This window comes from Syngnathus acus, chromosome 6, assembly GCF_901709675.1.
Source record: "Syngnathus acus chromosome 6, fSynAcu1.2, whole genome shotgun sequence".
NCBI classification, from domain to species: Eukaryota; Metazoa; Chordata; class Actinopteri; order Syngnathiformes; family Syngnathidae; genus Syngnathus; species Syngnathus acus.
The window spans coordinates 15,148,292-15,164,943 of NC_051092.1; the positions used below are offsets into that span (position 1 = coordinate 15,148,292).

A 16,652-nucleotide genomic window follows, 5' to 3' on the forward strand; every position below is an offset into this window, starting at 1 on the left:
ATGGACCGTGGATGTTGAAGTCCTGAAATTCTTTGCAATTTTGCTTTGAGAAATGTTGTTCTTAAACTGTTCAACTATTTTCTCACGCAGTTGTGGACAAAGTGGTGAACCTGGCCCCATCCTTGCTTGTGAATGAGTGAGCATGTTTGGGGAGGCTCCTTTTATACCCAATCATGGTACCCACCTGTTCCCAATTAGCTTGATCACATGTGGGATGTTCCATATTGGTGTTTGATTAGCTTTTCTCAGCTTTCTCAGTATATTTTGCCACCTTCCCCAACTTGTACTGGACCTGTTGCAGCCATGAAATTCTAATTTAATTATTATTTGGCAAAAAACAATTAAGTTTATCAGTTTGAACATTAAATATGTTGTCTTTAGTGTATTCAATTGAATATGGGTTGAGAAGGATTTTCAAATCGTTTTATTATGTTTTTATTTACATTTTACACAATTTCCCAACTTCAACCGAATTCGGTTTGTAAATCACCATAAATGAAATGCTCTCGGCAACACACCAAACACAAGTCATAGAGACAGCAAAATACATTTGCTGGTGACCGTTAGTCACCGTGCCGCTGCGTAACGGCTACTCGTACGATGCGAGGCAAACTTAAAGGAGCGCGCCGAAGCTATCAATCAAACGGCGAACACGCGAAACAAACCGCGATCAGACAAACGGCACAACAGTAGACAGTAGTAACAATGAAATGTATATACTCACTTTGTGTCAAAGACGCACATGATCACAGCAACATACTCAGTCGATACCAGCAACCTTTAACTTACCGCTGCGCACAAGTGAATGGGCATAATGTCTAGACACCGAATGTAGGACGACCCCCACTTTTTCAGTCTTATTTCGATGCAAAAAACATCGTCTTATATTCGGGCCAATACGGTACTTTGATTCAGGCTACAATTCAAAGTCAAAGTCAAAGTCAAAGTCAAAGTCAGCTTTATTGTCAATCCCTTCATACGTCAAGACACACAAAGAAACCGAAATTCCGTTTCCTCCATCCCACGGTGACGAGACATACAAGTAGGCGACACAAAACAAAAACAAGTAGGCACAAACCATAAATAATAAATAATAAATAAAATAAAATGAGCGATGAATAAAAACAGACCAATAACCCATTGAATATGAGGGGCAAAACCGAGCCAGTGAGCATACAGCAAGAACAGGACGCTACGCTGAAAGGGGGAGCGAGTTCAGGATCCTAACAGCCTGGAGTACGAAGCTGTTGGAAAGTCTGGTGGTGCGGGAGCGCAGGCTCCTGTACCGCCTCCCAGAGGGCAGAAGTTCAAACAAAGGGTGAGCGGGGTGACTCACAATTGCGAGCGCCATTACAAGAATGATGCGATAAACACATTACAATACACATTATGATAACCAATATTGATGGATTAGTCGTGCGGTAACATGAGGTTCCGCTGTTCGATTCCCGCTCTGCCTGAGTTACGTAGGTCGCACCTGATTATAAGTCGCACCCCCGGCCAAACTATGAAAAAAAACTGCGATTTATAGTCCAGAAAATACGGTCTTTGAAGAGAGCTAATTTCGACCTATATAATCGACAGGCTGAGGCTTCTGTCAGACCCTAGTTCCAAATCAATCAATCAATCAATCAATCAATCAATCAATCATTCAATCATTGTCGAGTGGGATTACTTACTCAATTTAACTCTGTACTTGGTGTTTCAGTGAAGCCTGTGGATCACACTATCATCATTGTGGCCACAGTCGTGTTCGTCGCCACCATGGTGCTATCGGTGGGCGTTGGCATTTTTGTTTACAGAAGACGACAGGCCCAATTGTTGTAACGGAATGTCACCGCGGCAACAAGCGAATGGTGAGTAAGATCGGTCATCAATATTCAGTATTCAACACATCTATTTCAGTTGTGGTGCAAGTTTTACAAAACAATTTGTTTCAATGAATGAATCTTTATTTTGAACATGATTTAAAGAATAAAAACAATAAAAAACAAACAACATAAAACAAACAACAAACAATATATATCACTGTTCAAAAAGGAGTAGGAAGAAGCCTAGGCTTAGCATGTCCTACCTCTATCCATCACTTAGTTCCAAGTGAGAACATTAAAACTTCAAAAGAACAAAAGTAAAACAACAAAAATATCTTATAATCCAAAAGCTTAACAGTAGTCGCCTTCATTTTCCTCTTTTTGGTAATTTGCAAATATCATTCCTTTATACATTTTTTTAAATAGAACTATATTTCTGCTTTCCTTCATTTTATCTTCTAGTCCATTCCCCAAAGCTACTCCATAGGATAATATGCACCTGCTCCTGAGATTGAAGCGAACTGTACATGTACAGGATGGGGTTGAAGCCCCTGGCCTGCTGATCAAAGCATAGCAGGGGGTCTTTTACGACGTTGTGTAAACAAAGCAACTTTGATTGCTTCCTCTGCAGCTAGTCAATCAGTTCAAAAGATCTTAGCACTTTGTTCTACTACTTTTGTTAAGACAGGACAAGCTAGGTTAATTATTACAGGTTACATTCCAACATAATCATACGATCAAGATAATCTGTAAACCCTAACAGCCTTTACATACGCTTTAAGGACGTAGACCCCAGCAGAGATACGTCACCCAACCAACTCAGCTTGGGGCTCCTGTGGGAAACAGCAAGTGACACCTTCACCTTGTCCGTGTCAACCGACACCAAACCATTCACTCGTTGAGGGGTTCGTTCAATGGTGAACAGTGTCGTTGACCCTTTAGGGTTAGGGTTACGATCCAAGGCAGGAACCTTCTCAGAGATTTGAATTCTGAGACACCTGTGGGACACCCCATTGCCTGAAGATAAGTTAGGCAAGTGGGACGCTTGGAGAAACTCACTTCTAGAATTGAGGCACTTTCATATACGTAGGATGTACACAGACATCTGCCTAACCAAGGCTGAGCGAGTAGAACTCCACGTCTTTAGCGATGCATCTGTGAACGCCATTGGTGCCGTAGCCTATTTGAAAACCATCCAAGAAGACACAGTACACATTGGATTTGCTATGGCAAAGGTCAAACTTGCCCCTAAATCAGACCCGACCATTCCCAGACTTGAACTGTGTGCAGCAGTCTTAGCAGTGGGAATGGCTGAGCTGATTCAGGATGAACTGGATCTATAGCTGGATGCCACTAAGTTTTACACTGATAGCAAAATTGTCCTTGGATACATTTACAACCAGTCCAGACGGTTCGAGATGTACGTCCATAATCGGGTACAGCCAGTCTACCATCCCTGAAGAAGACCTGGCGTCACAGTCGGTTCGAGCAGCAAGCTTCACACAGACAATGTGGTTCAACGGCCCAACCTTTCTGCTGTCAAGTGGCATGGTGGTACAAGATGGTGTAAAATTAGGTATTGAATTTGGCCCAGGCACACTGGCTATCCCAAAACATGTAGTAGTTCCAAAATTTCACCAGGAGATGGTGTTAAAGCTTGACATAGGGGTGACCTGATGGAAATGAACAAATCTAATAAATTAAATTGTTAGCAATTGGGAGGACACGACCTGTTCAAACACGTAGCAACGGACAATTTTGGAATATGAGTTTGCTGTGCCATAATTTTAAGATGTAACAGCTTGAGCAATATCAATATATGTGTTTAAGTTGGAGGAACCCATTATTGTGTTAAGTACTATTGTTGCGTCTTGAGGAAACGCGTAGTTAAACCACCAGCAAAGAACCCAGGAGACTGTACTAGCTTGTAATTTTCTTTCCTGAGCGGTGAAAACTGCAACAGACGTTACATAGTGTCAGCAAATGGCTGATGAGAACATGAAAATAAAGTGCGCTCATCCAATACAATTAACAAAATAATAGCAAAATATCAGCGTAAACATTAAGATTAAAACGACACACGACTTACGGCATTGCCTTGTTAATGAATCACAGCAGATGGCAACAGATGTAAGTCTGACCGCATTCCACAACATGGCTACTTGATAACATCCTGGAGACGGCTCAGCGAAACCGGAAGTAGCGCGGCGAAACCGGAAGTAATAATAATAATAATTCATTAAATTTGTATAGCGCTTTTCAAACACCCAAAGACGCTTACAGGTAACAAGGCAAAGACGTACATGAGGGGAGGGGGACGGGGAGGAAACAATCGGGTAAACTTAAGAAGAGGAAACCAGTTATGGGTAGGGGAGGTCATGCGCTTGGGAGAAGAGGTAAGTTTTTAGACGGGACTTAAATATGGGGAGTGTGGGTGAGTCACAGACAGACTGGGGGAGAGAGTTCCAGAGTCGGGGTGATGTGCAGGAAAAGGCTCTGTCACCGAAGGATTTGAGTTTGGATTTTGGGACTGTCAGACGTGAAGTATTGGAGGATCGGAGGGGACGGTTGGGGCAGTAGGGGACAAGGAGGTCGGATAGGTAAGTGGGAGCCAGATGGTGAAGGGCTTTGAAGGTGAGGAGGAGTATCTTGAAGATGATACGCTCCTTCATGGGGAGCCAGTGAAGAGAGTGGAGAACAGGAGTGATGTGTTCACGGGACCGGGTGTGGGTAAGGAGGCGGGCAGCAGAGTTTTGGACTAGTTGAAGTCGATGGAGTGAGTGAGCAGTGATTCCAGTGAGAAGGGAGTTGCAGTAATCAAGCCGGGATGAGATGAAGGCGTGGATGAGAGATTCGGCGGCAGGGAGAGAAAGGCAGTGCCGGATTTTAGCGATGCGTCGGAGGTAGAAGTAGGAGGTCTTGACAACTGAACTAACATGAGGTTGAAAGGACAGTGTGGGGTCAAAAATAACGCCAAGATTGCGTGCCAGAGGGGAGGGAGTGATGTTTGAGGAGTCGATGGTGAGTGTGATGGATCCAGTTTTGTTAAGGGAGGATTTAGTGCCTATGAGGAGGAGCTCTGTTTTGTCACTGTTGAGTTTGAGAAAGTTGTGGGTCAGCCATGCTTTTATTGTAGAGATGCAGGTTTCAAAATGAGTGAGGGAAGGGTTACGGGTTGGTGTCGTACGTATGTAGATCTGGGTGTCATCAGCGTAGCAGTGGAAGTCCAGATTGAGTTTGCGGATGACAGTACCAAGGGGAAAGAGGTAACAGATGAATAGGAGGGGGCCAAGAACTGAGCCTTGGGGGACCCCTTGTGTAACTGGGGAGAGGATGGATGTGTGACCGGAGAGAGAGATGAACTGGTTTCTGTTGGTGAGGTAGGAGGTGAGCCAGTCGAGTGCAGTGCCCTCAACACCTAGTTGGCGCAGCCTTTGGAGGAGGATGGAATGGTTCACAGTGTCAAAGGCTGCGCTAAGGTCAAGTAGTAGTAGGATGTTGAGGGCACCAGAGTCTGCAGAAATGAGGAGATCATTGGTGACTTTGACTAGAGCTGTTTCAGTGCTGTGAAGTGGGCGGAATCCGGACTGGAAGGGTTCATAGAGGTTGTTGGACTGGAGATGGGTGTGGAGTTGGGCGGAGACAATGCGTTCTAGGGTTTTGGAAAGGAATGAAAGGTTGGAGATGGGACGGTAGTTGGAGAGGTTGAGTGGGTCCAAGGTGGGCTTTTTGAGGATGGGGGTGATGGCTGCAAGTTTATAGACAGTGGGAAAGTAGCCAAGGGATATTAAAAAGGGTGGTGAGGTGGGGGAGGAGGACAGGGAGGCAGGCCTTAGTTAAGGTCGTTGGAAGAGGGTCGAGAGAGCAGGTGGTTGTCTTGGATGAGGTAATGATGTCTAGGATAGTAGAGGAGTCGACAAGGGAGAAGGCAGTGAGAGAGGGGAAGGGCGGGAGGTCAGGAAGGGGGGGCAGGAGGACAGGGGAGGTGGGGGGGGAGGAGTTATTGATGGTGTCGGTCAGAGAACTGTTGATTTGGGCGATTTTGTTGTTAAAGTTGGCAAGGAAGGAGTTACAGAGGGCGGGTGAGGAGGGTGGCTTGGTGACCGGTGGCTGGAGCAATTTGTTGACGGTGGAGAACAGTATGCGGGGGTTTCGGTTGGTGTTATTAATGAGAGATGAGAAGTAAGCAGATTTGGCAGCAAGAAGAGCATCACGATAAGAGGAGATGTGTTGTTTAAAGGTTTCGGCATGGACGGTGAGGCGGGTTCTTTTGTAGAGGCGTTCGAGTTGACGGCCAGTTTGCTTCATGGTGCAGAGTTCCGGTGTGTACCAAGGGGCAGAGTTAGTGAATGTAACAGAGGAAGTTTTCCAGGGGGCTAGGGAATCAAGGGAGTCAGAAAGGATGTTGTTGAGCGTGGTGGCAAGGTCATCAGGGGAGGAAGAAGTGGGGTCGGAGGGAAGAGCAGAGGATAAGAGCTGGCAAAGCGTGATTGGGTTTACAGTCTTGATGTTGCGGTAGGAGATGGTGCGTTTTGTGGATTTATGAGGCGAGGGTAGAGGGGCGGAGAAGAGGATGCAGAGATGATCTGACAGTGGAAAGGTGAGAGGACGGGGGTTGGATGTGAGTGGAAAGGAGGAGCATACTATATCCAGGGTGTGGCCTTTGGTGTGGGTGGGGAAGTTGATGTGCTGGGTGAGATGAAAGCAGTCCAGAAGGGAGATGAAGTCAGACGTCAGTGGAGCAGTTGGCTGGTCGATGTGGATGTTGAAGTCACCGATTAGTAGGAGGCGATAGGAGACTGAGGATACGATGGTGAGAAGTTCAGAAAGTTCAGAAAGAAAAGACGGATGTGACTTGGGGGGGCGGTAGATAAGAACAGCAGTAGTAGAGTTGGGGAGGGAAAAAGCGAGATATTCAAAGGATGAAATAGATGGGAGGTTGAGGTCCAATTCAGTGATGGATAGGGACCGCTTATGGAGGACAGCAATACCACCTCCTCGCCCAGAGAGGCGGGGTTTGGCGATGTAGCTGTAGTTAGACGGAGTGGCTTGGTTGAGAGTAAAATAGTCCAGGGGCTGTTGCCATGTTTCACAGAGAAGGAGCAGATCCAAATTATTGTCCAATAGTAGTTCGAAAATAACTAGTGATTTGTTGAAGAGGGAGCGACAGTTCAGCAGTGCGAGGGAGATGGATGAAGGAGCGGGGGTGGGGGAGCGGAGATTGTTGAAGTTGACAGTACGGAAGGTGGGGGTGACGGGGGGGCGAGAGTTAGTCCAGAAAGAGGGGATGGGTGAGCCATCAGGGAAATGTCGGTTAAAAGATAGTCCGGAGCTACGGTGGATGTAGCGGCGACGGCGGAGGATCCCAGCCTTGCTGGCAGCTGAGGCAGCAGCAGCAGGGAGACGGTGATTATTGTTGAAATGATGAAGATCAGCAGCAGTGTAGACAAATGGACGAGAAGTTAGTGGAATGGAAGCCCGGAGTAGCAGAAGTGATAGTTCATGCAGGAGATGAGACATGACAGCAGCTGGGAATAATCCAGTTAAAATGGTAGAAATAGCTAGTAGCTGGTTAACTAGAAGTTGGTAGGCAGTGAAATGCATGGAAGCAGCAGTGGACCGAGTCGTGATGTTGGTGGAGTGGGTGGTGGTGTTGGTCAATCCCGACTGTACCCGTGCAAACGGCACGCCCCAGTGTGTCATGGCGGCACCCAGCCGAGCCACGACCGGCGAGCTCGCAGCGAGCGGGTGCTCCCCCCGAGGACGCCGGCCAAGTGGCCAGCAAGTTGGGTTGGAGCCGTTTGCCGAGCCAAGAGCAAGCAGCTACAGGCTCAGAGCCGGGAGGTAGGAGGGTCCGGTGGTGGGTTGGCTAGCTGGCTAGCGTAGCTCGTAGTCAGAGGGAGCGGGATCGAAGAGGTGCGAGCAGAGCTCCAGAGATACGCGGTGGGCAGGAGAAAAGGCGAAAAAAATAAAAGAAAAAAACGGGCACACTTAAAACGGGAAACACGAAACAGACAGGGGACAAACAAATAGCGGACACGGTTCGGGGTAGAAGCGGCAGTCAACAGTCCAGACGCCAGCGTTGCTCTAACCCGGAAGACAAGAAAAGGGGGCTCTCCCGTGTATATCTTGTCATGTAGTGCCATCAGGCAACTCTGATTGCATGTTATTGCGGGTGAGATGAGTGTGAAGTTGGGCAGCTACCACTTTTTCCAGAACCTTGGAGAGGAACGGGAGTTTAGATATTGGTCTGTAGCTGGCAAGGTTGTCCGGGTCAAGTGAGGGTTTTTTGAGCAGGGGGGTAATAACGGCAGTCTTCAATGCAGGGGGTACAGAGCCAGACTGGAGTGAGAGGTTGATGACATTGGTTATTAGGGGACTAATGGCTGAGGTTTGTTGTTTAATGAGGGCTGTGGGGAAAGGGTCCAGGGCACATGTGGAGGGTTTCATCTTTTTGATGATGTCCTCTACCTCCGACTGCAAGATAGGGGAGAAGCAGCGGAGAGGCTGGACTGTCCCGGGTGGAAGGAAGGGGGGAGGAGGTGAAGTGGTGGGGCCAGAAGAGGAGAGGAGCTGGGTGCGGATGTTGTCAACCTTAGCGGTAAAAAAGGTCATAAAGTTATTGGACACTACCTCTGAGGATTCTGTTGGAGTGGTGGGTTGGGGTTTGAGAAAGTGGTTGATGGTTGAAAAGAGCTGTTTTGAATTTCCAGGGGTATTGTTTATGATATTGGAATAGAACTGGGCACGTGCAGTCCCAAGGGCTTTTGAGTAGGCCTTCTGATGTTCTTTGTAGGCCTGTTTGTGCACGGTCAGTCCTGAGGCTTTAAGACGACGCTCCAGGATGCGTCCAGTTGACTTCATCAGACGCAGCTCACTGGTGTACCAGGGGGCTGAGCGTGAAAAAGTGACTGTTTTGGTTTTTTGGGGGGCGTGGATACTTAGAAGTTTGGCCAAAGAGTTATTGTAATGGTCCACTGCCTTGCTGACTGATGTAAAGGTTGCAGAGGAGGAGGAGAGAAACTGGAGGTCCTGTGCTATAGTGTCTTGGTTGATGTTTTTGAAATTTCTGAATGAGATTTGCCGCTTGGGTTTGGAGTGGGGGCGTGGGAAAGGAAGTTCCATTTGAATAAGTTTGTGGTCAGACACACCGACCTCGTGAACTTGCAGGTTGCTTATGGCCGATGAGGAGATGACAAGGTCAAGTGTATGCCCTTTGTCATGTGTGGGGACATTTACATGTTGGGTGAGGTGTAAACAATCCAATAGTTGCAACAGGTCAGAGGCAGGGGGGCGGGAGGGGGTGTCGACATGGATGTTAACCACCTAATATGATTAGATTAGAGGAAGTGGAGGTACAGAGGGTAGTGAGTAGATCGTGTAGTTCTGGAATGAAAGAGGAGTTTGGTTTAGGAGGGCGGTAAATAAGTAAAACTGTGATAGGAAATGGAGGTTTACATTTGAATGCAAGGGATTCGAATGAGGAGTGATCAGGTAGAGGGAGGGGGGACAGCTCTAGATCAAGACGGTGGAGTACAGCCAGGCCACCGCCACGGCCAGTGCTGCGAGGTTTAGTTATGTATTTATAACCAGAGGGACAGGCTTCATTGAGGGATTGATAGACATCCGGTGGTTGCCAGGTCTCAGTCAGGCACATTATGTCTAAGCCTTTGTCCAGGATGAGGTCGTGAATAAATGATGATTTACGGGTGAGTGCTTGGATGTTGAGGAGATCCATTTTGATTGTGGCTGTGGGGCTGTGTTTAGGTAGGGGGCGAAGTAGAGAGAAATCCACTCCACGTTTTCTGTGCCACATGCAGTGCAGTCCACTCTGTGTTGGAGTGGAATCCACTCCGTGTTGGTGTCCGTTCCGTGCTGGAGAAATTAACACTCCGTGTTCTCCCGGCAACCCGGTGTCCGTCTTGTGTCGGAGTCCGCTCCGTGTAGGAGTGAAGTCCGCACCATGTTTTCCAGGCCACCTGGAGTACTGCAGCCCCGCATGGTTGCTACAATAAGATCCAAGTGCGCCAGGTATCTGATGACGTGTTGTACATGCGACGGGGTGTCGGGCGGAGGAGGAGCAGATGAATGGTACAGTGTTATGGACGGGTTGGGAGAAAACAAAGTTACGACGGGTGCTACTGTGGATGTAACGTGGTCTGCGGAGAAGTCCGAGTTGTTTGATGACTGAGACACACCCTGGAATGGTGTGATTACTCAACTCCAGCAAGCGGGGGATGGAGTAAGTTAACAGTGCCGGTTGGAGAACACTGAACTTGAGTGTTAGCCATTGGCTAGGCTAGCCAGGATGCCTTGGCGGGGGGTGGTGGGGTGGGCGCGCCGTAGTAGGCAGCCGGCTCTGTGGAGGTTCGCCGCGGTCCAGGCGCACTGCACACTAAAACTAGAAGCTAAAGACTAAACTTTAATAATGGCTAAAAAATAAATAAATAAAAACACTAAAACTAAACTAATTCTGGTGGAGAAGCGGCGAACAATCAGCGCCAGCGTCCTCTCCCCAGATTACTTCCGCCTTGGTCCACACGCAGCCGTCAAATCAATCAGTGGTACAGCCACTGAATGAGCAACAACAGGCTAAACGATAAGTATGCTAACGTGAAATAAACACAAACGAAGAGCTGAGAACGGGCCTGACGTAACATTCAGAGTTATTCAAATAACTATTACATAAATAACACGTTTATAAAACCGTCGGTCACTCCAATTCATTAAATCCATCGATCGTACTTTATGTAAACGATGCCGCGTATGCGCCGCGCCGCTGACGTCGGACTCGTCGTGAGTTGCAGTTCTAAATATTCCACAGAACCATATAACGATATATAAAGTATATATCAAATAACTATCATATAAACAACAATATTATCAAACCATCTGTGTCACTCCAAATCATTAAATCCATTGATCAAATTCCTCGTCCTTTGTCAACAACGCCGCGCGTATGCCGCTGTCGTCAGCCTTGTCGTTATTCCACAGATCTAGTATATAACTATATTGTAGCGTTAACAAAGTACCAGGAAAGACGTGGGTTTGGTAAACGGCTCTTTATTTAACAAAACAAGAGTTCAACGAGCCAACAACTACTGAACTGTAACGATAAAAACATATACAAGTTGCTACACGAAATAAAATATATCAAATAACTATAACATAAATAGTTCACCGCCACACGGCTCCAAGCACCGGCGTCGACTTCCAGGCGTGTGGCGGCGTGGACTTCCATCCCCGGAGGTGGCACTTCCAGCCACGGAGGTGGCACTTCCAGCCACTCCGTAGAGTAGGACTGGCCGTGCGTAGGAGTAGTGTCCGACCCCCATCCACCGTCCTCGGACAGCCAGTTGCCGAGCGCCGGCCCCCGACTTCCAGCCACGGAGGTGGAAGAGAGCTCCGTAGAATAGGACCGGCCTTGCGTAAAAGCCATGTCCGAGCCCCATCCACCGTCCCCGGACAGCCACCCGGCCGAGCGCCAGCCCCCAACTTCCATCCACGGAGGTGAAAGAGAGCTCCGTAGAGTAGGACCGGGCGTGCGTAAAAGACGTAATAGTTTTTCAAAGCTTCTGTGTCACTCCAAATCATTAAATCCTTCAAACTCTTCGTCCTCCGTGTCACAAACAAAACCGCTAATGATGCCGGTAGTACGTGGGGCCCTTCGTCATCCCGTGATCAATCTTTGTCCGTTATGTAACCAACCGCTGCGCCGCTGATGTCACTTGCAGTTCAACTTGCAAGATGGCGGCGTGTGCACACGCAGCGACCTCTCTCTGTCCCGCCCGAACGGTGTTTTGTGCGTTTAATGAGTGTTTGTCCGACAGTTTTATGTGTTCGCCTCGTCGTACTACGTCGTGCTACAAGTACAGCAGGCAGGTGCTGCTCGACATCGGCGAAAGCGAGTTTTGCGGCGTTCTGAACTTTGAAGCGGAGACATTAAAGGAGCTCGGACTGCTCCGTCCTGAAACGTCGCCGGACTCGCCTGCTACTCCTCCCCCGTATAGAAAGCGTCGGAAGCGGTGTGCGAGGAGGCAGAAGAGGGGCAAGCGCGGAGGCGTCCGGGCCAGGCTGGCGGCCAACCCAGCTCGCCCGGCCGTGCCTTCCATTCTTCTGGCGAATGTTCGATCGCTGGACAACAAAATGGATTCCGTTCGCCTGCTGAGATCTACGAACCGGACAGTGCGTAACTGCTGTGTGCTCGTGTTCACTGAGACTTGGTTGACTGTCAACATTCCGGACTCTGCTGTGCATCTGGAGCGGCTAGCGTGCTATCGGGCGGACCGGGCCATTGTAAGAGGGGGAAAATCGCAAGGAGGAGGAATATGTGTCTACATTCGTGACGAATGGTGCCGGGACTCTGTAGTTGTATGCAAGCACTGCTCGCCACTGGCGGAGTTTGTGATCATTAAGTGCCGTCCTTTTTACCTGCCCAAGGGAATTTACTGCGATTCTGCTAGTCGCGGTATACACCCCGCCTTCCAACATTGAAGGCGACAGGATCGCGGCTCTTAGTGAACTGTACCAGGCTGTCAGTGAACAACAGACGGCGCACCCTGACAGTTTCACCATCTTTGCTGGGGATTTTAATCATGCTAACCTGAAGACTTTTTTTCCGAGGCTTCACCAGCATGTTAATTTTCCAACACGTGGTGACAGCTTCCTGGACCTGGTCTACTCTACACATAAAGGAGCCTCTCTGCCGATAGCGTGAGGAGGGCGCTTGCCGCTATCAACACCCGTAAGGCGGCGGGCCCTGACAACATCCCAGGTCGAGCGCTGAAGGACTGCGCTGGGGAGCTGATGCGTGTCTTCACGGACATCTTTAACATTTCCTTCAGCAGGCCATCGTCCCTTCGTGTTTCAAGGCTGCCACCATCGTACCTGTGCCGAAGAAACCTGCTCCGTCCTGCTTCAATGACTACCGCCCCATGGCACTGACGCCCATCATCATGAAGTGCTTTGAGCGGCTTGTCATGGAGCACATCAGATCCATTCTCCCCCCCACCATTGACCCCTTCCAGTTTGCGTACCGAGCCAAACGGTCCTCTGAGAATGCCATCTGCTCTGCCCTCCACTCAGCCCTCACCCACCTGGAGAGAAGGGACTCATATGTGAGATTGCTGTTTGTGGACTTCAGTTCTGCATTCAACACCATTGTGCCACAACGACTCATCTGCACACTCGACAAGCTGGGCCTCAGTACCTACCTCTGCAACTGGCTACTGGACTTCCTCTGTCAGAGGCCTCAGGTGGTACGTGTTGGCGACAAAATCTCCGCCAGCATCACGCTGAGCACGGGGGCCCCCCAAGGCTGCGTGCTCAGTCCGCTGCTCTTCACCCTGCTGACGCATGACTACACTGCAACTTACGATAGCAACCGCGTGCTGGAATATGCCGACGACACGACTCTGGTGGGTCTCATCACCGGGGGCAACGAGACTCAGTACAGGTCGGAGGTCGACCTTCTGGCCACGTGGTGCAGGGACAACAACCTCCTGCTGAACGTCAACAAGACCAAGGAGATTGTTGTTGACTTCCGGAAGGGTCACACCCAACACCTGCCACTGACCATCGACAGTGCTGTGGTGGAGAGAGTGAGCAGCACCAGATTCCTGGGAGTGCACATCAGTGAGGACCTCTCCTGGTCCACCAACACCACCGCATCACTGGCAAAGAAATTTAAATAATTACCCCCCCGCACACACACCCCGATACCGGTATTGGTATAGGCTACTGATACCTGGTATTTGTATCGGTACCGATACCAGCATTATTTCAAAGTAGTGTTATTTGTGACGGTGACCAGTACTGGTCTCCTTCTTGTGACAATTTTGTGATCTGGAACTGAACATTAGAAAGAAAATAAATAGCCATTCATTTTATGCAATTTTAAGGTAAAAAAAAAAGCTATATTAAGATACACATCTTTCTTTAAAATTGTCATTGTTTTTGTTGGTAAATTTTATGCATCAAAACGGTGACGTCTAAGATTGTGGTTGGTCTTTTTTGTGTAAATGGGATTGTATTTCTCCAGAACACGCACATGTGCACGCACACACACGAACACACGAACACACGCACGCACGCACGCACGCACGCACGCACGCACACACACACACACACACACACACACACACACACACACACACACACACAATAGGTAAGGACAACATGAAGCTTTATTTTGCCACACTTAGAAAAATGTTCAACATAGCGTTTTACCGTAATGAAATTAATTTCATTTCATATGACATGAAATTTATGACCTTGATATGTGAAATTTACCATGTTCAAACATAGATTTGATCACTTTCAACATGACACTTGCCACAGTTAAGTGTTAAATGTAAAATGTGAAATCTGTTACGTTAAAACATGAAACTTAACATGATAAAAATTAAAATGTCACTTCAAAATGTGAAATTTTGCACTTTTGAACGTGAAACTTAAGATATGAAAAAATATATTAAAACCTAAAAAGTCAGGTTTTACTGTGGAGCTTATCACCTTAAAACGGGAAATGTATTAGGTACAAACGTGAAATATTTCACTGCTTTTTTCCACTGGTATGACAGCAATATGCTTCTAAAAGTGTGTGAGTGGCGAATTTTATGATTTTTGTAAATAGTATTTAAAATTCATTCACTGCCAGTGACAAATATGTATCCATTGTGTTTTTTTTTTGTTTTTTTACAGGGATATGTGGGGACCGAAATTGCCAAAATTTGGAGTATGAGAATAATCTACACATGGCCAAATATTGCTTGGACTTTAGGGCAAAGATTAAAAAACAAGGCAATTTACACACAACCACTAGGGATTTATTCGATGCTGGCTAATGTCGAATTCCTGAATAAGCACACACTACAAGATTGGATTGTGGAGAAACCTGCCCAAGCTAACTAAAACCTGCACCCCGGACTGGACTTCAATCAGTTACATATTACACACTGTGTAGATATCCTGTTGCAGTCACTGGTAGTGAGTGGTTCATATAGTTTCAAGTCAAGTCAAGTTTATTTGTATAGCCCTAAATCACAAGCAGTCTCAAAGGGCTTCACATAGACAAAAATTGACAATTATTCTCAAAGCATCCCCTGATCTTAAGCTCCCAAAAGGGCAAGGAAAAACTCAAAAACCCCTGCCAGGGGAAAATGAGAAACCTTGAGAAGGGACCACAGATGGAAGGATCCCCCTTTCAGGATCACCAGGTTGAAATGGATGCAGAGAGGGCACAAATAATACATAATATGAAAATCAATGAAAAAAAAAAGTGGATGTCCAAGTCAGAGCGAGGGGCTGCCGGAGGAGCCCTCTACTATCCTGGCAGTGTTTCAAATTTTGCAAAATCATAACTTGGTTAAAAATCAGCCTATGTACCAATAGGACCCTGAATTTTCCTAAATCTGTGTATATTTTATTATTTGTGTATGATTTATCTGTGAATTTTTTTTATATAGATCAGGATCTCCAAAGTCCGGCCCGCGGGCCAAATCCGGCCCCCGGTTAGATTTTATGCGGCCCGCAGCTTCGATCTTATAATGTATTATTTATGGCCCGCCTGCACTGTCAAACTGAATGAAAAAAATCATGAAACCTGAAACTGTAATTTCCCCTTTTACCAAAAGGTTGCAGCACCACTTTAATAATATCAGTCTGCATCCGTGCTGCGAACCCCTTTCCGCTCATTTCTGCCATGGCGACTGCAAAGAAAACGAGGAAAGTTGACATTGAGGGCCGTCGCTTTCAAGACAGATGGGAATTACAATACTTCTTCACTGAAAATCAAGGCTATTGTTACTTCACTGGTTCTTCTATATCAAACAATTTGTTTTAGGTTTAGGTTGTTTTAAAGACGCGTCACAACCACATCAGTGACACTCTGATGAAGGCGGAAGAACCCGCCGAAACATGTCAGGTAAATGAACCTAAAACAAATTGTTTGATATAGAAGAACCAGTGAAGTAATTGAAAAAGAAAAAACAAGATGAACCTAGTACAACTCAAGGCTATTGTGTTTGTCTAATTTGTTAAGAGACGGTTGCCTTGTGTTAGGGTTGATAGATTAGTTTGATCCTATGATTATGTTGAAATGTAACCTGTAATAATTAACCTAGCTTGTCCTGTCTTAACAAAAGTAGTAGAACAAAGTGCTAAGATCTTTTGAACTGATTGACCAGCTGCAGAGGAAGCAATCAAAGTTGTTCTGTTTACACAATGTCGTAAAAGACCCCCTGCTATGCTTTGACCAGAGGCCAGGGGCTTCAACCCCATCCTGTCCACTCTCACCCCCACCCTGTTTCTCTCAATAAAAATGCTCTTGCAAGAGGCCTGAGTCAGACCTCATTCGATCATTGCTGTATGCACAGCGACGAATGACTTTCCACTTGCAAGTGCTTAAATAAGTTAGAGTGAGAACCAATCTAACACCTTGTTTAAGGAAAGAGACACTACCAGACTAAACATGCTAACACATACGACAAGCTAACAGGGAGTGACCATGCTGATAAAGTAAAGCAGCTCTAAGATGAACTGGCATCACAATAGCGATTCTTCATGCGGGGCTGTGAGTCAAAAGTACCGTAATTTTCGGACTCTAAGTCGCGTTTCTTTTCATAGTTTGGGTGGGGGGGCGACTTATAATGAGGAGCGACTTATATGTGAATTTTTTCAAAAATCGTCAAAAAAAAAAAAAAAAGTGAAACCGCGATGCAGCAAGGGATTACTGTAATTTGAATTTCAAGTGAGGTCAGCAGCGCGGCGCGGCGGTTGTTTACAAAAAGGACAAAGATTGATCACGGGATGACGAAGATGACGAAGGGCCCCACGTACACC

The 16,652-nt window shown here is 47.1% G+C and overlaps 1 protein-coding gene across 1 annotated transcript in view; it reads left to right on the top strand.

Moving 5' to 3' along the window:
* The window catches only part of LOC119124082 (major histocompatibility complex class I-related gene protein-like), a 34,302-nt gene extending 19,523 nt beyond the window's left edge, over nucleotides 1–14,779 (top strand). Inside the window, exons 4-5 of the mRNA XM_037253744.1 lie at nucleotides 1,709–1,856; nucleotides 14,514–14,779. Coding sequence (XP_037109639.1) covers nucleotides 1,709–1,827 — 119 coding nt within the window. The 3' untranslated portion in view covers nucleotides 1,828–1,856; nucleotides 14,514–14,779. The remainder of the gene's footprint in view (nucleotides 1–1,708; nucleotides 1,857–14,513) is intronic.
* Nucleotides 14,780–16,652: the final 1,873 nt, after the last annotated feature.